Source organism: Merops nubicus, unplaced genomic scaffold, assembly GCF_000691845.1.
Source record: "Merops nubicus isolate BGI_N331 unplaced genomic scaffold, ASM69184v1 scaffold13710, whole genome shotgun sequence".
NCBI classification, from domain to species: domain Eukaryota; kingdom Metazoa; phylum Chordata; class Aves; order Coraciiformes; family Meropidae; genus Merops; species Merops nubicus.
The window spans coordinates 18,465-44,775 of NW_008583646.1; the positions used below are offsets into that span (position 1 = coordinate 18,465).

The 26,311-nt window shown below is 37.8% G+C and overlaps 1 protein-coding gene across 1 annotated transcript in view; it reads left to right on the plus strand.

The window, feature by feature from the left end:
* The window catches only part of SNCAIP (synuclein, alpha interacting protein), a 50,696-nt gene that overhangs the window by 13,766 nt on the left and 10,619 nt on the right, over positions 1-26,311 (plus strand). Inside the window, exons 3-7 of the mRNA XM_008941682.1 lie at positions 6,691-7,553; positions 9,190-9,369; positions 12,443-12,556; positions 16,836-16,961; positions 19,648-19,817. Coding sequence (XP_008939930.1) covers positions 6,691-7,553; positions 9,190-9,369; positions 12,443-12,556; positions 16,836-16,961; positions 19,648-19,817 — 1,453 coding nt within the window. The remainder of the gene's footprint in view (positions 1-6,690; positions 7,554-9,189; positions 9,370-12,442; positions 12,557-16,835; positions 16,962-19,647; positions 19,818-26,311) is intronic.

Consider the following 26,311-nt stretch of genomic DNA (forward strand, 5'->3'; position numbering starts at 1 on the left):
AAAATGGATCACTCGTTTTTCTGAAATGAAGTATTAGCTAGCCAGCCCATTGATTTCCAGCATTGTCTAATGTAGAATGATGAACTGAAAGAGAAATCTGTCCTTTATGCTTTTGTTATTATGCATGAAATTAATTTCTTTCTATCTGCGCAGATTTTCTAAGGCCACTTGAGCAAATGTTTCAAGACATCTGTGTTTAACAAGCTTCACTGAGCCATGTCGTTGTTGAAGTATATTCTGTGAGCTGTGATGACTTTTGGTTGCCATTAAAAGTATGTCTCAAGTGAGGACAATGTCCTACTCTAGATCTTCTGTTGCAGGTTGATAAAAGTGAGCTAATTTTTAATCTGCAGCAGCTATCCTTCTGTACTACTTTATTCATTCCCAGAGTTACTGTCATTCACGAAATTATTCAGAAGATTAGTTTCCTCTTGGAGAAAAAAAAATTAATCAATGAATATAAAATTGCACATAGTTTCCGTCTCAAGCTCTTGGTAGTTTTTTAACAATAAGAGAAGTTAAAGGAAAATTTTGTTTGGAGGCAGTATTATATAGCATTAATTTTGCAGTCTGTTGTGCTCCAGATACCTTGCAGGTAAATATGGCTGAAACAATACAATACTGGTTGGATTTGGTAGAATACTGAAGAACCGTATTAGGAAAAAAAAAAATAGCATGCAGTGACACTTGTGACAGTTATATATAAACTCTTCCTAACTTGTTTTCACATCCTCCTCCTTCTTGTTTCACACATTTTGTACCAGAATGACCTCATCTGATTTTTCAGTAAAACTGTACTTGCTACCTCCCTTTTACATCTTTAGATCAGTCTGGACAAGGGTAAACCCAATTTATTAATTTTTAAATTCTCATTGCCTCTTCTGTATTCTCCATGTTAGAAATGACAACTTTTTGAGTATTCTTTCTCAAGCCAAGATAAGAAAAATTATTTATTCACTGAGGCTCATACTAATGTGTGAATAACCTGGAAAAGATGCGTTGTTATTTAAAAGGTTTAGTTATTATTTACTGTGTTTATCCTTTCATTCTTCTTTAAAGTGGCTTCAAATTCCACTTAAAAGTGAACAAACCCTCTCTGTTCTTTCTTGTGTGGAGTTCTTTAATTCAGGTTCTCATGCTATAGAGCTTATGTTAAAGAACCCTAAAATATACTCCTGGAAGTTATTGGTAGATTAAAACTGTAAAACAGTGCCACCTGCAGTTAAAATTGTTAACTATTGTTTCAGTGTTATTAGTAAAACAGTAGATAGATACTCAGAACTGGTTTTGATTATGCATCAATATGTGAGGGATATCCCTTCCTCCATCTCCTGGAGCCCAAATATCACTGTCAGTGTTGGAGATAAGTTGGTATTAACAACTAGGAGGAATTTTCTAAAAGTTTCCCTAGTGTAGGCAACACCTCAGTGTCTGTATACAAGTCAGAATCACAGTGCTGTAAATGGTCCTGGAATAAATACAAGTCTTAATTGACTCAAGAGCCTCTGCTGAAATTATATCACGAGGAAGAAGCTCAGCCATTTCTTTCAGAGGATGGTAAAACTCTAAATGGGAAACTTTGTACAGACATACTGCAGACTCCCAAATGATTATATCGTGCATGAGCAATATGGTGAAATACTGCATTAGAAAAATCTAATAGATGTTGGATGGTTGTCAGTGTTAATCCCAGGCTTCCTTAATGATGATGGTGCAAAGTGAAGTAAACTCCACAGTTTGGGAATTTTTAAAGAAAAAAGAGAGTTTCAGGTAAAGGAAAATATTTTAAATGCGTTCCTCATTTGGTAGCAGTGGAGTCAACCTAACAAGGTGTGTTTTCATTTGTAGAATCTTAGAATACTAGAATGGTCTGAGTTGGAAGGGACCTTCAAAAATCATCTAGTTCAGCTCCCCTTTCATGGGCTGGGACATCTTTCACTAGAACAGGTTGCTCAAAGCCCCACCCAGCTTGACCTTTGGACATTTCCAATGATGGGGCAACCCCAGTTTCTCTGGGCAACCTGCAATAAGGAACGTTGCAACAAAGTTACTCTGAGGAAGTGTTATCAGGGAAGCAACCATAATGCTTCCACTTCACTGTCAACAAGAAATAACTGTGATTCAACCTCAGAGGTTCATAGACCATTGAAAGATCTATTAGGCATGATAAAATCAGCAGATAGACTTAGCTGAGAGTCCAGGACTCTCACCTTCAGGGCCTGAACAGCATATTGCTCTCCATCATTCACAGTTTTACTGTGACTGCACAGGTATGGAGTTCGTAGAAAACAAAGGTTGAAATGCAGAGAATTTAAGGGTTAGTACATGTATGTACCTACATGGATGTAGGTGAAGTCATTAGGTTGAGGCATTAATGGCGTTGTTGACTGATAACTGGATAAGGGGAAGTCATGCAGTTTTTCTTCTGGGTGCTAGTTTAATGCAGTTGACTATAAGATGTTGCTCTCCATCCTTAGAAGAAGCAGAGATAGCAAGCTAAAAAGGCTCAAGGATTTCATTGAGGGATGTAGCATGGTTATGGGTGTCACTGGTTGCCACCTAAGGAAGAACAGGAGTGAACTGATAGTATTCTTAATTCCTGTTAAACCAGTGTGTAGCTGTTAAGTGACCTAGAAGAGCCATAGGGACTCGGTTGCCAACTGACTTGCAAATTACTCAGATTACTTACATCCATTTTCCTACTTGCCTGCACCATTGCCTGTTGGATGTCCCAGGCGTTCAACAGCAGCATTTATGACTACAGAACGTTGGTCAAAGTGCAAACCTTTGAGTCTATGCTGATGGTGACAGAAACACAGTTAGGAGTTTTACCATTTTCTCAGTAAGTGAGTGCTCTTTGAATGTGAGCCCTTCTGGGTTCATGAAGAGCTAGCCTAGCAACATCTCTAAATACCACTCTGCAGTACGTTCAGTTTGTTTTGTAACGGTACTGATGTGTGATACACAGACTTTTGCCTCCTCTTATTTGTGTCACAAGTGCTGTAAACTTCATGAAGCCGTTGTCATTTAATGAACATTACTGTTTCCATATGCCATAGAGAGAGGCTCTTGCACACACAACAGCAATGGGTTTTGTTAGTATTTTCCTTCTAAAGCCGAAGTAAAAGCTGAGATCTTTGTTATTTTCATTATACTCAAGACAATTAAAAAGTATTCTGATGTTTGGCTCTAAGTATCATAGAAACTGCCTGTCACAAGGGTGAAGTTTCGCCTGTGAGTGAGGTAGTCTTCCTTGATGGTTGGACAAAACTCATATAGTTGCCATATCATTCTACACATGCTTACATACCAGATAAAACTCCCCCTCTCCCCTCCCCCTGCCCTAGATACAGAGATGATGTTAAAAAATGGTATGAAGTCAACAGATGCTTCTAATTGGAAACATGTTAAAGGATCTTTTTTAGAAAGTTCAAGGTAAATTTTGATTCCTAAAATAAAATCTGATTAAACTGCAAGAGAAGTTGCTTCCTAATTGTCCCCTTTTCTGATTATTTACCCACAGTGGTTCTAGGATATCTATAAAGAAATGTAAATAAGTAAGTAAGTAAGTATTTAATAAATCAGTGAAATTGTAAATAAGCCTACAGGCCTCTTTATTCACATTTTGCACTTTTTCTTCCTCAGGAAGAGTGTAGAACACAATATAGAGTAAAGAACTGTTTTTGCAGGTTTGACCCTTGCAGGTTTTATTCAGCTATTATTTTCTTCAATCCCAACGCAACGCTGTGGCATCTCAGGTCTATTAGGCAACACAACTCTTGTTCACTGATCTGAATGAAGTTTCCACAGTTTTTGTGTTCCTGTCTTTTTAATTCAGCAACACAACAATGGGATCATTCAGATCTTTTGTATTAATGAATAAAAGTTGAAGAAGTAATTTTGACAATTTAGTTGGAAAAAAACCCAGTTGTCATCACCTTTTTACATTTGAGATACTGGCACACAAAAGAGATATGACTTATCTGAGATTATACTAGAGTTACTTGTCAGATTCTGGAATCAAGCTAGCTGCTCCACATTCTAGTCCCCTGCCTTAAACTCAGACCATCCTTTACTGTTTATAAAAGAATCAAACAGTATTTGTTTGACCCTGCCTGAGTTCATAAGTGTGGAGAGATGAGCAAGAGGCTTTATCCCTGGAGCGGCTCTTGGGAGACGACTCACGTAACTCCTGCTGTGCCAGTGCTTTGGAGAACACAGGCAGCCCTTGCTTTTCCTTCTTCAAGGAACAACCATCTGAAAACAGAACCTAAGATATTCAAGCCATTCCATGGTCCACTTTGGTCTGTGGATTCCATGTTCTGTAGCAGGAAACCATGCTGTAATTGCCTAAGAACTGATGCAGCCTGTACAGCACCCACATAGAAAATAGCACAAAGGAGGACTGTGTCTACCATTCTGACTTGCTTTCTTCCCTGCTTCTATGCAGTTAAATGCTATATTCCAGTCCTTTATTAAGTGCAGTGTAAGTTCATCATCCCAGTTAAGTGAAGAATATGTTTGTAAGTTAGTAAAAATATTGCTAACTGTTCTCAGTGTTCCAGTTTGTTTTCTGGGAGAACAGCGTTTGTAAAGAGATGTTGGGAACAAAAAAAATGAAAAAATTGAAGTACCTTACTGTGCTCTAACTGTAATGAAAGATAAGAGAAATACATGACTTCACAATGATCCAAGACAGGTTTGTAACAAAGGTCATTGCCTCTTTGCAAGTGTCTTAATGTTACAATTTTGTCATCGGTGGTTTATGTAAATGCATGTTATTAAGGTTGGAAAGTGGAGAAAGCCAGGCAACAAAATAAATGTAAGCTTAAATAAAGTGACGACAAACAAAATGTTGATGCCTTTTCCGCTGTCTAGACCCCTGTGTTGAAAGCAGTGTTTTCATAAAACTCAGACAGAATTCATTTCCATACTGAGTGCTTAATAGTTCCTGTCAGAACAAAACAGCTGGGAAACATATGGTATCCATTTCCCTGTATCACTTGGAAAAAATTTCACATGTAAATAAAACCAACATAAAAGTGTAGGCCTTTGAACCTAGAATATTATACAATACATAAATAAGTCAGTACAGTGCATTCTTTGTATTGGCTCACCAAGTTGCATGCCCTTTTGATTATTATTATTTTTATTTCTTCTTCCGAAATGTATTCATAAGCACTTCCAAAAGTATTAAGGTAATTTTCAGATATCCGTAACTACTAAGCCATCTAATTTTTCACTTCAGACATTAATGTCACACTGAAAGTGTATATATCTGTTTCCTTAGGAAAGTGTTCATGGCAAATTGTGTGTTTTTACCACAAATTAGATCCCACTGATACACAGTTACCACGTGTAATAAATCTGCTTTGTTTAAACAGCGTTCTTGACTTTCAGAATGCATTAACTCTTGGTGTACATTGAAAGGGGCATAGAAACTGCCTAAAGGCTTTAGCGGTTTTAGTGCTGTCCCATAACTGAAAATAACAAAGAAAACTCTTTTCCACAGTTCCAGGGATTACTGGAGACCTTAAATATCACCAGCTGGGACTGTGTGAAAGAGTGCAAGTTCAGTAGGTTTGAGTTCAAGTTAAGTAAGATTAAGAGTTCAGGTGTTTTGAGCTCCCTTTCTTCTCTGCAAATCAAATTCACTGGTCAAACTCCATGTACTGCAGTGCACTGAAATAGTGGACTGGAAGGTCCAGAGCTATATATATATATATATGTGTGTGTGTGTGAATATATATATACAGATTATATATACAAGGGATGGAAAGTTTGGCAGGGAAATCCACCATAGGAGAAGTAGAAAGGGAAGCACCTAAATGAGAGGGCATAATTTTCAGATCATGTTGTCAGGGACCACTTCAGATAACCTAGTCCACCAACCACACCTAAGCAGGTCAGCTTTGGCAGCTTAGGGCCAGGACTGTGTCCAGCTGGGTTTTCAATCTCACCACAGATGGAGCCTCCACAATGTTTCTGGCTAACCTATGCCAGTGTTTAACCAGCCCCACAGTAAAAAAAAAATGTTTTCTTGTGTTCACATGGAATTTCATGTTTCACCTTGTGCCCACTGCCTCTTGTCCTGTAAGTGGGCATCATGGAGGAGGGCCTCGCTCCCTCTTCTTTATTGCTTCCCATCGTGTAGTTACACACAAGCATAAGATTCCTCCTGACCCTTCTCCAGGATGAAAAGTCCCAGCTCTCAGCCACTGCTGATATGAATTCCCAGTTCTTGTATAAAAAATAGATCTCCCAGAGATAACAGGCCTTAAAAATAAAATAAACCCACTGAAGTTTTGACTAGCCCTTTTACTGACCTTCCAGAAGATCATCCTACTCTCATGACGCATCTCCAGGCAATAAAAAAAGCACAGTGCAAACTAGCATAGTTGGACAGGACCACTGTAAATGCCACCAGGCTCTTACTGATGTCCATTACTTGGTTAAAATGACCTTACTTGTAATTGATTACAATGTAGGTACTGTTTGAAGAACTTTTCTGGAGTGTCAAATTCTACAACTATTTTGATAGAGATGCCATTAAATCTGTTTGGAATGCATGTGGTGTATTATAATGTAATTCTTGTTTCCAGTTTGGCCAGCTGTATCTTTAAAGCATGCTATATCATGTCATGTGTCTAACAGTAATCTATTCTAAATCACATTCCTCTATTTCTTTAGTTTCCAGCAGCAGCTGGAACTGTGGAGTCTCATCTCTTATTGGAAATGCACAGAAATCAACAGGCATTGCAGATGCATGCAATAAATTCAGACCAGTGAAGAGAGTTTCCCCACTGAAGCACCAGCCAGAAAGCTCTGAGAACAATGAAAGTGATGACCAGAAGAACCGGAAGGGAGAATACCAGAAAGGCAGTGATTCCCAGACTGCGTCTTTAAGTGATGACCAGAGTCCAAAAGAAGAAGAGAGCCTTAAAAGCAAAAACATCGACCCTGCTGTTCTGCTCGGGGAGCTAGAGCACTATGACCTGGATATGGATGAAATTTTGGATGTGCCTTATATTAAGTCAAGCCAGCAACATGTTCCATTTACAAAAGTAGCTCCTGAGAAAAAACTTTTGTGTGTGTCTTCAACAGTGAATGGTCTTAGTGGCAAGACCTGCTCTGCAGGAAACACAGAGAGCTCCCCTGCCTGTGGGACACAGTTCTGTGTGCTGTCGCCTGTGAAAGGCTCTCAGCTGAGAAAAACACAGCCCATTGTCCTTGATCAGCACAAGCATTTAACAGAAGAATTAGAGCTCTCCCAGCCTCTAGTTAAGTGTAGCTCCATCCATGAATCTGAAGCCCAGGGCAAGGGCTTCCTCAGCAGGACATTTGTTGATCCTCATGCTCACAAAACTGAGAAGACTATGCCAAACTGCCACCTGAGGACTTTCCACCTGCAGTCAGCAGTGGCAGAAAGCAAGCAGCTAGATGAACTGAGTATGAGCTGGAGCAGTGCAGGGGGCCCAGAAGAGAGGGGTGAAGAGGTGAAAAAAATTAAGAGCATCTTAAACATTGTGAAGGAAGGACAGATATCTTTACTGGTAAGTATCATCTTTTTTATAAAACACATAGGACAAGCACAATCTGTGATGCAACTTACTAAGCCAGCAAAACTGATGAAGTGTGTATTTTGAACCACTGCCCTTATCTTGTACGCTCTTTAGAAATGGAGCATATGGGGTCCCAAATGGAGAGTTTGAATCTTTACATCAAATATGTAGAAAAAACCAAGACACTAGTTTCATGTAGATGTGGCCAAGATTGCTAGCTTATGCAGTACACGGAAATAATATATAAGGCAGGCATTTTAGCTTTTGAGGTCACTTAAATATCAAATTTAAATATTAATTGAGTTTTGCCTTTCACAGCATTCGTAGGTCGCTTTTTTCCGTTATTGCTGGTTTGCCTCAGTTGTTGTTTAGAGGCTGGTGATGAGAACAGAGAGGCTTCTGTTGTATTCTGATTATTATTCAGGAGTGTTTACGCTGTCTTGTTGCAGCAGCATTCTCAGGCGTGAGCTTTCTCTAAAGCCTCATTGGCCTCTGACCTGTATGAAGTTTTTTAGTAAATTCTAGCACTGTGATCAGGCATTGTCATTGACGGTTTCCAAAGTAACTGGATGCAAGTTGACACAGTGATGCAGAGCATGTGATCTCCACTCAGAATGGCTGATGGAGCCACAGTGTATGTACAAGAGCTGTTTTTGCTAGAGTTTTGTTTAGCTTCTCTGTTACCAGTCTAGCTCAAGCACAAAGCCATGCTATTAACATAGCAACAAGAACAAAGGCTAGGCAGAGGCAGAAGAGAATATTAGATTGCTCATTAAGAAATAACAGCAATAAATTCACCCTGAAATTGGAATTAAGAGACAAAAAGCGATCATTTTAGGTAGATAGATGTAAAGAAGCACATATTTTTTTCTAAATGCCTCAAAACCTCTGAGTAAAGTAGACTTACTGAACAGTACTCTGGCACGTCTGCAGAACACTAGGAATTTGTCATTGCTACTTCTTAGCTCTATCCTTCTTCCATTTTCCTTCTGGAGTTTCTTAATCCGATTGTTTTGTCTCAAAATGAAATTTGGGCAGAAATCATGTATTAGGTCATGGTTTTGTAGTACTTCACATAAATATTTTAGCAATTTTTTTTGATGGAAGCAGCTATTAAATAAAAGTAATCTGTCTTGTGTTTAAACTACATTTTAGATTCTGCTTAGCAGAAGCTGCCACTATTGTGATGAGCAAAATTAATCAGGAACTTTTTTTAGGAGTCATAGATATTTTCAGTTTAATTACTCTTCAAGATCAGGAGTAAAAAGGAGATAAACTAAATGCAAAATAGATAGATATTATGAAAATGTGGGTATTTTTGCGGCTAATTCACTGGTTACTAGTACAAAGTCTTAAAGCTACTCAAGATCTTGCACAGTTCTATGATGGTTTCATGAAAAGGAAACTACACTGTGACTCAAGCCAGTGTGAGCAACCCACCTCTATCTTTTTGCTAATAGTAGCAAGGTTCTATATCGTGAAGTGCAAAGCTCCCTGTTTTGATTTATAGAATAACAATGCCTATGAGGAAACACCTTTGTATTTGGCTTGTCTTGGGCTGTACAGCTTTATGTTGTGTGTATCTTTTTAAACTCAGTTGTAACTAACGTAATGCATCTTTTAACAGCCACATTTAGCAGCGGATAATCTGGATAAGATCCATGATGAATGTGACAACAATCTCTTGCATGTAGCAGCATCAAAGGGACATGCAGAATGCCTGCAGCATCTCACTTCTTTGATGGGTGAAGACTGTCTGAATGAACGAAACATTGAGCAGCTAACTCCAGCTGGATTAGCAATAAAGGTAACTTAGTCTCTTCCTCTACTGCAGTGTGACGTAAAGACCATTCAGTTTCTTTCTGTGATGGTAGTAGTACATCCATCAGTAGTACATCTATGTTACTTTTTGTGTATTTTTTTTAAGTGAGAGCAAAAAGAACTGCTGGCTGGTACCATATATGCAAATAAAAATTGATTACTACACAGGTTACAATATCAGCTGTATAACATTTACTTATAACATTTACTTTTTCTGTGGTGTTGTCCATTCATATACATTCAATTAACTGACTAAGAAAAAATTGTAATGTTTTAACTAACTTTCATTTAACTTAGATTTAGTTGTTTCTTTAGCAAGAATAACAGTTTCTTGGTTTTTTTTTTACAAACACAGGCATAACCTTTTAAGACAAGTGTGAGAACATATTTATGAAGCATAAAAAAATCTCATATCCACATCTGGAGGGGGAACTTCTTGGTTGTCTAGAACAATCATATCAAAGTCAAAATATACATTTTACAGAACAGCCTGTTAGAAACTGCAAAAATTAATAACAAAGCTTACAGAAAAACCTATTACATAGGAAAATATTAAAATTATTGGTGTTTCTGCACTGAAAGAAAACATAGTTATGTACAGGAAGACTGATAATTACACCACACTGATTCTGGTTCCTTAGTGAGGTTGAATGGTTGAATGCCACTCCTTTTAGCCAATAAGTACCTTAAGAAGAAACAAGGAAATGGATGAAATATAATACATGAGTTTCTGTTTCTTCTGGGGTTTTATTGTTATTTACTTCTTAGGAAAGCTTTAGAAACTGGCAGAGGGCTGGTGGATTCCAGCCTGCAGGTTTGCGTCTTTGAGAAGTCATTTCAATGACTTAGGGCCCTAGTGCAAGTGTAAGGATTGGGGTTTTTTTTGTGTGTGTGTGTGGTTTTGTCTTGTTTTGGTTTTGATTTTGTTTTTTTTCTTGGACAAGCCATACAAATATAAAATTAAACTGATACCCAGTTATACTAATGAAATGCTCTTATAAAAGTATTTAGCTTTAATACCTTGGCCCATGTCTGAAGTGAATACTTATAGTCTGCCAATTTAAAGTCTTAAAATTATAGTTAAAAAACATTTTCTTTCTTTTTTTTTTCAACCTAGGTATATAATGTGTTTATAAGCCAATAAAACCTTTTGCCTTTTTCTGCAGAAGGATTGGCTTTTTTAATAATCAGTTCCTTTAGATTCTAGAATACTTGAGCATGCTTTGACATTCACAGAAAAGTATATAAATGTAATGTAGTCCTTAATGCCAGTGAGGATGCTCAGGCCCAGGTGTTTCTAATGATGACCTGCATGGTTGGACTTGTCCTGGATCATTGAAAAGTTTTGTGAGACCTTAAAGTGATCTGTCATAACTAAACTTCATAGCTTTTGGTCCTTACTCCCAAAGTGGTTTTGCACACTGATAGAACAGACTTTATCTTTCTTGCTCTTACTTCATGGTAACTCCCATAATGCTGTGCCATGCACATATGTTCCACAAGAATGACAACCATCAGAAAAGAATAAAACTTGTATGCAAGACATAAATTTCCATGGAAACGAATGTCAACAATTTAATGATGTTATATAATGTTTCCCAGTTAAGAATGAATTAGTTAAAACTAATTATTTTGGTTCAGGACCTCTTTCTGACCTTGAGCTATGAACCAGAGTGTGAAAATAGAGCAGTATATGATGGCCTATCACACTGTTATTATTGACAGTTTATTTTAACTAACTGTGAAGAAATCCTTTCCAGGTTAGCAGAATTGTCTTACTTACCAGGTACTTAAATTTATTAATACTTTACCTTAATTTTTAAAATGTGAAAATATTTTACTCAGTTATGTTACAAAGGAAAACAATACAAAAAACTACTAGTCAGTCATGCTTACTAATATTTGAACCCAAATATAAGGAGGATTTTTCTACCATAATAAAAGGAATACAGGTAATTTAATTGTTTTACTTCATCACTGAAATTGAGAGAAATATAGGAAAGTCAGTAAAGTATAGGTGGTTGCATTTTTTTGTTCATATACATACATTACATATGGAAAGAATAAGACAAATATCAAGTTAGTTTTATTACAATTTTTCTTCCTCCCATATAATTTTAAATCAGTTAATACTTATTACATTCTCCTTGTTTTTCTAAAAATAAAATTGAAACCTGAGATGGATATTTCTTGCCTTTTTATTACAGCTTTTTCTGGTTTATGCACACAAACAGCTTTTTCTTTTATGTATGTTGACCTCTGTGAGGTTTTGACTGAGCCATTTAAATAGTTGTTTCAGCTATAAAGAACATAACAGCCTTTATGAACATAAGAGTTAAAAAATCAAGTAAGAGCAGGTCAAAATGTAGGTCATGCCAAACTGCATGGACCAAGGTCCCATCACCAAAAAGGCCACAAGTGTGCTTTGGAGAAAATATTCCTCTGTTCCCACAGCATATACATCCCACTTCATAATAACTTGCAAACTACTAGGAGTGTACATAGCAACCTAGAAATCTTGAGACCAGGCAGTAAAAGGTGTTCAAGGCAAGAACCATCTCCACATATGTGTTTCTACACCATCCACTGCAGATAGGTCCTAATCCACGAGGGTTACGTGTTCAGATGCTACATACCTAAGAATAATTTAGAAAGTATGCATTTAATTAGTGACCAATGAAGACTTGAATTTGTAGGGAGACTGTTTACTCTGCTCCTGCAAATGGTCTCATTTAGTCACACAGCCTTGCTTTACAAGTGATGGAAACAGAACTGTAGTTTTGCTCTGAATGATCTGAGAGTAGGGACCAGGTTGTGTATGTAATACTATCTGACTGCCACTTTCACATTATTACTTTCACTATAATCAGAAGGCAAACTCTGACTGATTAAGGACAGCACAATGAACAAGTGCATTACATGAGAGCAGGCAGAAGAACACATTTTGAAACAAACTGGAATTTCATAACATTTTAATAATTCTGATAAGCTTTTCTCTGTTTAGTAGATATGTTTAGAACTGAAACATGTAATTAAAAATATTTTTAAAATTTGTGTAGAATGGTCAGCTGGAATGTGTTCGATGGATGGTGAGTGAAACAGAAGCTATTGCAGAATTAAGTTGCTCAAAAGACCACCCAAGCCTTATTCATTATGCAGGTTGCTATGGCCAGGTATGACTTTCATTTACTTTTTCAGATACGTTGTTTAGATGCTCATACAAGAATTTCAATTTAAAGCATGCTTTATAATTTTGTGGATTTTATTTATAACTGTTATTAATTACTTCAAAGATAGAAATATAGAAAATTTTTTTCCTATTTAATCTGTGTATTTTTTTTCAGTATTTTCCCTCTTCAGTCTTTTTTCCTTTTTTTTTAAGCTTTCAATAATGACTAAGAGAAGATTAGCTGGCATATTAGGTCAGCCTGTGAATCCTAAAAACATCTAGGGAGATAAGCTGTCATGATCCCTAGAAGAGTCCTAGGACACGTCAGAAAATCATCAAACATTTTGGGATAGTTCACATTCTTTTTCCAGGAGAGACTAATCTCAAAATATTTTGGCAAATTGTGACAATTTAGGAATTCAGTATATTGGCAGTGAATTGTGGTGAAACTTGAACATCATCTGGCTAGCTCTAGACAATTTTATTAAGAATACCACATAAAAATATGTTGTAAAGCAATCCTGTTCCACACCTCACTTCTCTATAAATCTAATGATGAGAAACCACAGAAGTACAGCATTTCAGTGCTTTCCTCATGTCTGGGGAAACATACGCTGCTTAATCACACCACATTCTCTTCCCACAAAGTCTGTTTTTCCTAAGTAGACCTTGCAGTAACCCTTCTTCAAAGGGCCTTCTCCAGGATCTGCTAAGCAAGGAATTTTACTCAGTTACTCTTCTCTAATCTCTTTGGCAGATGGGTCACTTATCACGCAGTTTCTTCAACAGACATTAGGGATGAATTCAGAAACCCCACTATTTTTGTGCTAATGCTTTTTTTCTCTTACTTTTTAAGAGAGAACAAGCAAAATGTAACCAATAAGAAAATTATCTTTTTCTTTCCCTTACAAGTGTGGTTGTCTCATACAATGCCCTGAAATTATAGTGGTGTTTTTTTGCCGTTATTTGATCCTGTCCAAGCATGGATGTACTGGGGGGGGAAGTAAAGAGAGAGGGAAGGTTTGGAAGGTGATGAAGCTAGAAGTCTGCTCTTTCTCCTGCTGTTTCCATAGTCATGCAGACACCTTTGTTTTCATGTTGTGCAGAGACTTTTGCCTTTTCTCCACTCACCTACTATGCAGATGTTACTGGTGCAGGTTAGGACCCTGATAGATTGTGTCCTGCTTTCCATAGCAAGTTTGGGCTGTAATCCTATCACTGAATATAGGGAGGCTGAGAGCCAGATCAGAACTGGATTCAAGAAAGCCATGTTTGCTACCGGGAAGAAAATGTCTGGAAGAGAAAATTCCATGTGAAGTTACATTCATATCTTCAATTGATTAGCTGAATTTTCTTACTCAGCTGAATGCCAAAGAAAGTTAATTATCTTTTTTTTCATAATCCATGAACATCTTGCAAACACGAGGGAGTGTTGAGACTGAAGGAATGCCAGACTATCTTACCAAACTGTTTTAGAAGTGAAAAATTTTGAGAACTCCAAATGTGTAGTTGGCACTATCCTTGAAGCTTTAATTTATTTTACCACTACTTACACGAGAGATAATCCATGTAAACACTGGTCTTGGCAGAATTACAAGAGTAATATTTTTACAAAGAAGACCTATTATTAGACATGAGCACCATATTTTTCTTCAATAAGTATCATTTAGAATGGGCAGCAAAATGGAGCTTGTAGCAAAGCTCCTACGCTAAAGGTCATCAAACCATAGGCATGACCTGAATCCAAAGACATCTCAATGATATTACATTTTTCCAATGGGAGAAGGGCAACATAAGTTCATCTGATGGAAGAGGAAAAGTGCTTAAAGTCAACCTGCAGCCTATTCAGCATACCTCCTAGCAAGGTCTTCTTTAAGCATGGGCTTATAGAAGAAGCAACTGTGGTTGTTGGCAGGCTTCTCCATGCCAGGTATATATCATGGGTACATGGCAGATTGTGTAATAACTGTGGCTTGCACAGTCCCTATGTGTCAAGAAGGAGATGGTGGTGCAGTCCAAGGTGCACATAGCAGGTCTTGACAAAGAGCTTCACGAGACTGTAATTTCTTGCTGACACGGGTGCTGTGGTAGGATGGACTACACAGGCAGGTGGCAGAGGGTGCGGAAGGCCAAGGGTTTGTTGCATCTGAGCTCCAGAGAATCTAGGGGGACACTGGGGAACCAGAGCTATAGCATGACTGGGCACCTAGGAGGAGTTCTGTGCATCACTTGGCAGTGGTGTGTTGCTGCAGGGTGCAGCTGGGAAGAGTATGTGACATTATGCTACACAGATGCCTAACAACACACCTTTTTTGCACCTCAGGATGTTTGCCTTCCTGTCTAGTACCTGTGAAGAGGTACTGGGAGGGACAGCTTATTTAATTAGTATTGAATGATGGGGCTAGGATGAGTTGTGGAGTCAGTACTCCTCACCCTGTTGATCCTGCCATTTATAGTCCATCTAATGATTTAAATGGTCTTTGTTAGTTATTCTTCCTGCCCCAAAAGCCAGCTGATGAAGCCAAAGTCGGTGGCCTGTCCCAAAACAGAAATTATGTATTGTGACATTTTCCCAAAATCTTCTTTTTAGGGAGGTTGGAATTATTGTAGGTCTAGAATATGCCAGAGGGAAGTTAACCACTGCTACAATATAAGACCATTGTAGGTCTTAAAATTACCAGATATACTGAATAGTTTATTAGTATTTATCAGTTCCCGTTACATAACAAATATGTGATCATTTTCTATTATCTTAATCTCATTAATTTTATTACCCTTCATTTTGTCTGAATAAATTGAGTTGATGACTCTAAACCTATTACTAAACACATTTTTCGTCCAAATGTGTAATGAGTGTTACTAAAGTGATATATATTTTGAGCTATGGTGGTTTTATTTTGCCTAGATGTAAGTGATGAAAACAGTTGTTTCCTTTTTATTTTCAAGGCTACATTTATTAAAAAACGTAGTCATTTGGGAGAATCACAAACTGTTCAAGTAGACCTCTGACTTTGTGACTCCAATGAGTTGATGCACAGACAGTCCTAAGTACAGATGGTTGTATTTAGCCATCCAGGCACTTGATTTTCATGTTGATAGGATAAATTACTAGAAAGCATCATTTGCTCCATGCTGATTATGATCACAAAATTACAGAATATGCTTAACATTCTGGTCCCTATTATTTTCCAAAGAAAGACATAATTTCAAAGCTATATCTGTCCTCCAATTCTGCAGAGAAGTTTTGCTAAAGTATTTTTCTTTTAATTATAAAACATAAGGGCAATTCTTAGGAGTAGTGTAATCCTTCTTCACTGCTAGCCAACACCACAGGCATCTTGAGAAATTGCTCAGAAGTATTTTAAAAGGGATATGTGATCTGAAGTCATCTCTCCTTGCTGGCTGTCAGCTGTATTGGGCACTCAGCCAAGGAGAAGTAAAAATACCTCTCCGTTCACCATGTAATAAAAACAAAACTGCTGTTAAAGTGGAACTATGAAGAAGATAAGTTCCAGACAGACTAGCCCTCTGAAGTAGTAAGCCAAGATCCAGGTGTTTGAATGAACCGTATCACTTAGAGGAGACCTAAAAGAGTCTGATGATCCATCTTCTTTTCCTTGACATTAAAAATTCTGTTATACTTTTGTATATTAAAAAAAAAAAAAAAAAAAGAGGTTTATACTCAAGGTTCCTAGCTAGAATTTCCTTTTGTCATTTCCATTCTTTCTCTTTCCTACTTGATTAATGCTCAGAGTCCTAGACATCCTTTTGGTACTGTTTTATTTAGGGACATTTCACTCTTACAGACTCATGTATGTAACTTATTATGTTCTTGTGTATCACTGAAGCTACTGAAGTGATGCAGGTTAAGTTTGTGCATTGATGTTTGCCACACCAACACCAGAATCCACAAAGCCCTTTTGAACTAGAGCTTCCAGCCAGTATAACACATGATAGATGCCAATGGAAGCTAATAAAAAATGTTCAGATTTATTCTAAATTTTCAGTATGTATCACATTTTTGTTGTATCACAATGAAATATAATCTGAAGGGATGTGGAAGGTTCCTGGATAGAAGATTTTTCAGAATAAAACTCCTGGGCAAAATAAGAAATAAAATAATCTTAGTACACATATATAAGCTCTCCATTGTTAGAGAAGAATACCTATATAAATGTGTATTACACCTGCATATATACAAAAAAAAAAAAAAAAAGGCAATCTTAAAGAGAACTAAGTTGGCTGCCAGACTTTTCGTGACATCTCTTTCACCATCCCCTTAGGAGAAGATCCTTCTGTGGCTTCTTCAGTTTATGCAAGAACAAGGGATTTCACTGGATGAAGTTGACCAGGATGGAAATACTGCTGTTCACATAGCTGCTCAACATGGCTATTTAGGATGCATACAGGTAGAGTGATAGCTGTATCAGAAAACTCTTTACATCAAACTTGAATGATATCAGCCATTAAAATTCTTATAAGAGATCTTACAAGTGCGAATAATTATTGATACATTAAAATATACTAGAAGGAAGAACTTTAAACCAGTAGGACTCAGACTGAAATACCAAAAAGCTCTGGTTTTTTTTTAGTTCTGTTCTTAATTACGCTGTTGGTAGCCTGAAGTAACTGTTGTATTGCAAGAACAAAGCACAGTTATATTGTTTATACGTGAGCAGCTAACATGTATGTTTTCATGTTAAAAAAGAGCAGCCGGTGTAGATGTGCCTACTCTTCTTACGGTTATGGTATTTTACTTCTGTTTATTGTTTCCAGTGAATAGTTAGCTCTCTGGTTTAGAGGAAGTCTAACAGATAATCTCTGATTGTATGTATGCTAAACAGTGCAGTGTGATGGTGATTTCTAACTTAATTCTCACTGAATCATCTTGGCCACTGAAGGCAATATTGTTCCATTGTATAATGCTGCTGAAAAGGGTAATTTGTCCTGCTGAGGTTTACACAGCTACAGCACTTGTGGGAGTGAGATCTGAATAAGCCAGTTTGGATATATCTGTACAGTACCAGAGTTTTCAATGCAGTCATTCCAAAAAAAAGCTGTAGGGCTAAACTGGATAGGTAGATGAAACAACTTGGTGTTGCAGTGGATTGCAAATGTACCCTCTGTCCATTAGAGTTACTAGAACCATTAGCCACAGGAGTATATTTCAGTGTTTGGTGTTGCTGGCACTTTGAAAGCTGTTTGGAGAAGAAATAAATTTATTCCAGGTGACTGCAGAAAGATATTTGAGAAACAAATTAGTCACTGGAGAAGAACAGAAAAAAGAATAAATAACCACATAGCAGAAAGGCAAGAAACAGAGATCAAACTAATAAGTCAAGTAGGGGAGGAAAACATGTCTAAGAATGGGTAGCAGTTCTGAGAGTCTGAGTGCTTGGACATGTATTAGTAAGCATGTTAATCCTGCTAACACACATGAACTCATCCACAGCACTGCTTAGGGCACTGCAAGTACAGAAGATTTATATTAGTTCAACCCTAAAAGAAATACAGCTAGTCAATTTTCATCAGCCAACCTCTTTAGAGAGCTCAGTATATTTGTGCACATTGTTATGCTGAATCTACAGATGCATAACTGCTTATTATTATTGTACCAGTCTATTTATATAACTGGACATAACTCCATAAAAGCCAGTTTGAGAGTCTCACACAATAAAAAAAAAAAAAAGAAAAACAGGTGACAGCTGAGCTGAATGAGTAGGCTTGAAAAGACCACGGTCAAATATCTTTGGAGGACATGACCCTCATCTCATCCCTTGTGGTAGCATGCATGCCTAGGGTTGCTAGCTCAACAGTGCCTCATCAAGTTCTACAATGCATCTGAAGGAAAAATTACAGTTGATGATTTTGAACAGAGTGGTGACATCTGCAGGCCGTTTCATTGGATAAAGCTAAACCAAAAAGAGAGTAGCCCTGCTTTCCTCACAAAGAGTGAACTTGATAAGTGGCTTAGAATCCTCAAGATTATTTTATTGTAGGTAAGTATACAAACCAACAAGTGCTTTGTGTTAAAGTGAAGCCATGAGAAATAAGTCATGAAAATATCTAATGACAACAAAATCTATAATGTTTGTAATATTACTTCATTATCATCTCACAGCCTTAAGTGTATTTGATGTTTTGTGCTGTGAAACAAAACAAGTCCTCTGCCCAGTGAGTTATAGTTTAATTTAAAACAATGTACAACAAATGATCTGGTAAAAAGAAAGAAGCAATAAAGGAGGCAAGGAGATGATAAGTAGCAGTACAAAAGATGGAGGGTCACAATCTGTCAGTGTTTCCCTCGACTTCTCATTTACTGTGTTTATGAGCATGCAATACTCCTATCATGTTCCAGATCATAAGTTTGCTCTCTGCAGGTTCATAACTCTCCCTTCTTTATTTTCTGTATTGGCAAATTGACTCAGGTTTATTGCCATGAGATGCAGTACAAGACTATTCATGATTTTCCTTTCTTCATAGATTTAGCAGACCAGACAGACAACCGTTCCTCTTTTGTTTTGTCAGCAGACGTAGAGGTATCTGTACCTGCTGTTCCGAGTCAACAAGGCCACTCCAACACCTAACGACTTACCAGCTCTGCCTGGATAAGTCAAGAACTCAGCCACACAATTTCTCTGTTGCATGTATACCTGTGATGTTAAAGATGCTATCATTTTTGGATGCATTACAATTTTTTCCAAAGTGCTATGAGTAATGTGTGTCTGAAGTTTCCTGAGAATGTTTAGGTCCTATTCTAGGTTCTCCAATAAGGCAAAAAGTGCACAACAGTGATTATCACAAATAGATCAGAAAGAGTGAAGGTTTTGTCTAAATTTTTGCTTCACTTATTGGAAGTTTTGAGGTCAGCCTGAAAGAACTTCTTTTGCGCTTACAACACTCTCGATCCAAGTCTTGGAGGTAACTCAAGTGTCATGCTCACAACCTGGACAATTATTTTAAAAAATCATTGTCTTAAAGCAACATTTTTAAGCATTATATTCAGGAGTACTTTGCATCCAGGCCTTCTTGTGGTTGTTCAGAAGCCACAACAGAGATTTACAGGCGCCAATGTTTCCTTTTGTGTTTTCACAGACATTGGTTGAATATGGAGCAAATGTCACCATGCAAAACCACGTGGGAGAGAAACCCTCACAAAGTGCTGAGCGGCACGGGCACACCATGTGTTCCCGCTACTTAGTAGTTGTGGAGACATGTATGTCATTGGCTTCTCAGGTTGTCAAGCTAACTAAGCAGCTGAAGGAGTAAGTGTTTCATTGATAGCAGAGGAGTCTTTCTTAAAACAAATCCCTACTTTATCTCCAGTTTATTAGCAGTGTCTTTTTTCTGCTTCTTATATATGATATTTTTCAAGTCATATTTCTGCCTTATTTCTCCACTCCTTCCAGCTCTCAAGCATTTTCTCCTTCACCTTTAGCAGCTCAGTTTTTCAGCTACTCTCTTTACAGGAGTTTGCTGTGACCATTAGATGAAAGAAGTGGGAGTGGAGAAGGGTATGTTTGAAGCTGTCTCGTCCCTTTTCCCTTTGCCTGCCTTGAGATCGCTATCACGTTCTGTTTGCATAGCATATTTTTATATACAGTGAGTGGTTCTTCCCAGTTACAGTTGGGAGCAATACTCTAAATGGTATTTGGAGTGGTTTTTTTTATGGACTTAGAATTTCACCAAAGCCCACAATGGCTACACAGGAAATAGTTCGTGTTCCGTTTTTCTTCACAGGAGCTGCTTTTAATATTTCGGTATATTTTTTAATAAGCACTACGTAAAGAGCCTGTTATTTTGAAACATGAATTTATGCAATTGCTTACTTTTATCGTAGGTGCAGTTACTGTGACTTAGCGTGTCTGTAGTCTCATAAAACTCTTAGAAACCATCAGCACTGACAGTTCTTCCAACTTAGATGCAGGACAAAGAGCTTGTACGTTACCACACCCAATGAAAATGGCTTCTGACAATCCCATGTTTAGAGGATACCACATCATTTCATGCAAGCAACATGTGGGTAATTGTATTGGGTATAAATCACCAGACTCTGTTAGGAGGGGAGCTGCAGGAATGGCCTCTGTGAGAACAGGTGAGGGATTGCCTCTTGCTGGACACAACTTGGTCTAGTCAGCTCTGCAACAGACCCACTACTATTAAGTTAAATTACCCAAGCTGAGCCTCTTTTGCATATGGTATTAATTAGTAAGTGATATGTCTGTCTTTATCTTGACCAACAAGCTTTTTTTGCCTCTGTTCTTCCTATTTTCTCTCCCCATCCTACTGTGAGTTAGGGGCAGTGAGAGACTGGCTGTGTGGTTGCTTGGCTGCCAGCTGGGGACCATGCGTTACAGTGATAAAATTTTTAGTTTCAAACTGGATATCCTGAAAATTGGGTTAAAAGTTATCTGTATTGTTATTTTTGGTATAATCATAATACTTTTGGTGTAATCAGGTGTCTATCTTGTGCTGTTCGTACAGCAAAAGATGTGTGTAGTGGCAGTCCTCTCTGTCATTACGGAATACCTCCATGCATTTGAAGTAGGCTTATTTTTTTATATTTGTACCTCTACGTTTTGTATTTTAAAGGCATTTTCTTTTTGTGATGTCGTCACTCTTATTTTGTGTTTGCACTCCCATAATACAAACAGTCAACCAAGGATTATTACAATTTTCACAGTTTTCATAAATTTACAGTCTGACACTGTTCGTTGGACATTTCAAAGTACCAGGTGTTTTGTAATTGGTTCATTTTCTAAGAAATACTAAAGTATATGGATCAGATGATATAAAGAAAAAACCAGAACACGGGGTATTTCCTTGGCAGCCTGCAGTAGCATCTGACTCATCTCAATATATGACATTTATTTTCCTCGTAACTAGTCACAAAAAATCCACACACACCAGGAAGCAGAAATGGCAATGTCAGATTCTCCATGTTTCAGTTCTGTCCAGTGCTCACCCAGTAACTGATATAAGTGTTACCTTTCATATAGAAAAGAAAGACTTGTGTCTGTCACAGGATGTTTACCCACACAGAAATAGTCTACTTCTGCTTTTCCTGACAAAAGCATTAACACTTTTCCAAGTCTCCCCCTTGTCATCTCATGGACTGCATGCATAAGAAGTCATTTAGATGATTCTTATCCAGCTCCTCACGGGTTCCTTTGCTTGTCTCAGCTGGAGTTAAATCTGCTTCCCTTCAATGGCTGATTTTTTCAGACTTCAGGTTTAGCTCCAGTAAGTGCAGCAGCAGCAGCCTTTTATTCGTGTTCTACAAAAAGATGTCTCTTGTGGAACCCTGATGCAGTTTACTAAGGAAATGAAGTATTTTATTTTCTAAATGAAAGAGCAGCTTCTTCATGGCTATTTGGGCTGCAAGCCTCAGGCCATGAGTGGCTCCCATAGAAGCAACAGACTATGTTCAGAGGCCTGTGCTCAAAAACCAGAAGAGGCAGTGAAAGAAGATTCGTGCTCTGTTTTGAAGGCTCATCCTGCATAAAGATCTAATGATGGTACAAAGTATATGCCTGGGCAGCTTTTCAAGAGGCCTTAACTCTAGTGTAGCAGGAGATTTCATTGGCTACAGCACATCTGAAGATCCTGGAAGTATCAGATGGCAACAGGTGAAAGTCCAGTTTACATTCTAAGTCACATCAAACTGCTGTTACATAGGAATAGCTCCAACTTGGGCAGCTGAGCTGGTGTTCCTGTATTTTCTCCACCTACATCTGCTATTGTTAATGAACATTGTTCTGGAGACAGAGGAGTTATTGTATCATGGTGGATTACTTGAATGGTCAGTATCAACACAGAAAGCCCTTATGTGCTTCCCAGCCTTCCTTCAGCTTCTGTAAACATGAGCTGATCATGCAATCCTGTTTTATTCTGAGTTCCTTATTAGCTGGGGATAAGTGCATCTTTCTGATAACACTGTATGTCCTTAGCCACATGAAGACTGGAATGGTTGATACTGTGCAAGAACAGTACTGTGGAAACTCTTAGACCAGGACCTAGCAAGACCTATCTTCAAAGGTCATAAACCAAAGTAGGAAGTGCCATCTTTCATTATCTTTTTATGAGCTCTTCCAGTCATTAAGGCAACACAGTTCTAGAGAGAAGTTGACCCAATCCTTCACACTCTTTGGAGCTGTTCCTGAAAAGAAGGCACAAAACAAAAACACTAACATCACATTTTGCTACAGTTTTCACATCTTTCAGTTTTTTGATCCAAAGCAGCACAGATGATGAATACAGAGGAGTATAGTAAAGCCTTTTGAGTTTTCTCTAAGTCTCCCCTCAGAGAAAATTTGTAAGAATTAAATAAATGGCAACTACAAATGTTCCAATGAATCTTCAAAAAAGGATTAAATTAGGTCCTTGAGGTTCCTTCCAACCTGGTATTGTCTCATTATATGATGATTCTATGATTTTCCCAACACAGGGAAGGAACAAAACAATTCTTTCAATAGGTAAAAAGGAAAGTAGTCCACAAAAAAAAAAAACAATATTACTGGTTTCAGAGTAAAAACTTTGCTTTGCATCTCTCTTGCTAATTATAGAAGTTGGGTCAATCCAGTAGGACTTTCTGAACTAAACAGGATGCTTAGTGAGTCACAAAAGTTTCTCACAGAGTCTGTATAAAATATTTGCTTTCATTTTACTTTTTGAGATCTTTACATATCTTACAATCTTAATTATTCCCTCACTGATTTCACCTGCCTAAAAAATACTGTAGTTGCCAGTGCAGAAAATTCCTACCTGCATAAATACCTGCTTTCTAGCACTGATGACATTAGCAGTAATGATTTACATTGTTTGGGCTTCCCTGGCCTGAAGAGACCAAATCAGAACTAATGACATAAAATCAGTGCTTCCCTGGACTTCTTTTACAATGCTGTTTGCTGATACTCTTCTACCTTCATTCCCAAAGGGTTGCGCTGTCCTATGTTTATGGGCCTGGATGTGCAAAGCAATTAATGAATGAGACACTTGTTGATCCTTTTGATACACTATCAAGCCAAAGTCTCAGGGAAGTCAAAGATCAAAGCAAACCATGAGTCAAAAGAGAAAGATGAGAGAGTGGTTTGCTATCCTCCGTTGCCACCACTTTTCTGTGTTTTATAAACAAAATGCATGATTTTCCTGAAACTGTACAGGAATAGCTGTAAAAATAACTGAATTAAAAATTATTGCATGTGCAAGTTGTTAGTTTATGTTAGGGTTTCGGGGGTATTTTTTGGTAGTAAATTTTATATAGATATATAGCAAGAAAACCAGAAATATTGTCTAAGCTAAGACCCTCAGAATTTGGACATTAAATATGATGAAGTAAGTAGACCCTCTTGCCCCTGAAGCTACAGTGATCTTGTCTCCTAAATCAGTCTGGTTTTAATACTTAGAAATATTGCTGTTCCAAGACGTTTTGATCCCTTTGTTTTTATGTTATCTGTTAGGTACATATGTGTATGTTATATATCTTTAGGGGTAGTGCTGCCAAAATGTAATGGGTTTCTGAGAGCTATGTAGTAACTAGCTGAACTATGAAATTGGAGGAGACTTTAATTCTTTCAGAACAATAAAATGTTTAAGTGGAATGAGAACATTAACTCAGCAGAAGAGGTGTCAGAGATTTCTATTAAAACTAAAAGCATAACAAGCTGTTAGCTACATTATTTAGGCATTTAGAAATAGAAGCTGAAGGAAGCATAAAAGGCAAATAAACCAGATAAACTACATCACAATCTAATCTCAAATGAAAATTTCCCTGGTTCTTAAAGTGTCTGGGAAGTTGTAATATAAGCCAATGTTGACAGATGGCAGGAGTAATTTTAAAATAGTCTAAGGAAATGTGTAGGCAAGAAGAAGGAAGATGGAAAATTAAAGGAAGAAAAGATCTACATAAAACATGGTCCTATTGTAAAATACGATAGCAAGGTACTATTTCAAGATCCCACTTTCGTTTCTGTATCACTTTTCGATCCACTCTGATTTAAAAGTAAAATGTTTATTTTCCACCAGCCCTACAAGTACAACCCCTTGTCTAAAAACTCATCTGGATTCTTTCTGGTTTTAACCAGTTATAAAGACTGCAATTGGAACTCAGCTAACTCTTCTGCTGATGGCATGCAACCTAGGAAAGAGTCCAGCTCACTGGTGGAGAACGGTATTGGTTCTGCAGATCCAACAAGAATAAAAGTACTAAAAACATTTTACTTCTACAGCCACAGAAGCAGAGCCTGTGAGAAGCAGATAAAAAGTAATTTTCACATAGTCATTTGATAAGGACCAGGGAATAAAACCAAATGTACTAATTGTATTCCAAGTGAAAACTGGCATATGTATGGCAACAAAAAGCTGTAAGTCCCTTTTTTTCTAGTAGTTCCCCAATAATTCCATCTGTTCAGTGTTTAGAGACACCACAACTTACCAGTCACTGAGTAAGATTGAATGTTATCTGTGGTGGTTGACAGACTAAAGAAGTGATTTGGTGTTAGAATAGCAGGTCTAAATTGGATGTGAGCAGGGAGAGAAATGTTGTGGTTTGAGGCTTGGAGTGGGGGTGTGACCTTCCAGCACCTGGGAGGACCCTGGGTGGGTGTGAACCATTGTATTCCCTCCCCTTCTGACACACACTCTGGAAAGAGGCAGGAAGTGGGTCCTAACTCCACTCCTGCCCTGTGGCTCCAGGATCCAGGCGTGCTTTGCTCCATGGGATCCTGAACTATTTCTGAGGGTTTTGTATATCTTGTTTTACTTTTGTATTTCTTTGTATATATTTTTCTTACCTCCCTTTTTCATTTTCTGTTCCCTGTTACCCATTATACTTTATTTTTCATTTAACTCCCAATCGGTTTTCAAAGTCTCTCTCTCTCTCTCTCGCTGGGGGGGAGGGGAGCACATAGTTCTGTTCCATGTGGGTCCTGCCCTGAACCCCTTTTTACACGGAACCAGAACAAGAAAGAAGGACATTTTGTGACAAATTGATCTATTCCTTCATTTTCATGACCTGCTTGAAGGTTTGCAGGTTAGCTTGTTCAACTATGTCCTTCCTATGGAAATAAGCACACAGCTGGACAACAGAGATTGTGATTACAGTTCTATGGTGAATTCAGTTTCTAGTATGGATGTCACTAATGATTTATATATGCTATTAAACTATTAAAGGTTTTTAAACATTGGTCTCTAAAGTTATTTGTGAAGCAATGTAGATCACAACACGACACTGAAAGTGATACACTGCAGTAGGTACAGCACTACTGAGTATAAGGTGGGTGCAGAGCACAGGTAAGACCTTTGGTGAGGCTGGGCAGCAAGCAGATGTATTTTTTCCTTCTTTCCTGAATACACAGAAATCATTACTCAGCTCCATCCTGCAGCTGAAGAAGGTTGGACCAGCCTTTCCCAGTGGGAAAAGGCTCCACTCAGCATTCATTTGCAGATGGAAAAGGAGAGATCAGTGGTCTGAGATGTCATGTAGCTGAGTTACAGCCATCTACCCAGTGTAGGAGTTAAGTTCTTTATCTGTTCCTTTCCTTTTCCTTTACATAAACAAGTAATAATCAAGTGGCCTTAAGTTTGCTCTGCCATATCTTTGTTTCTGGACTATTATCTTCTGTGACTTACTCAGTTCCAATGAACTGCTGCTTATGATCCCACACTTGTCCTTATATGAAGTATAAGAAATAGTGTCTGAGAAGTAAGCATCTCTCAGTTGGTCTTGTACAATCATCCCAAAATGTCCACAGGGATTCAG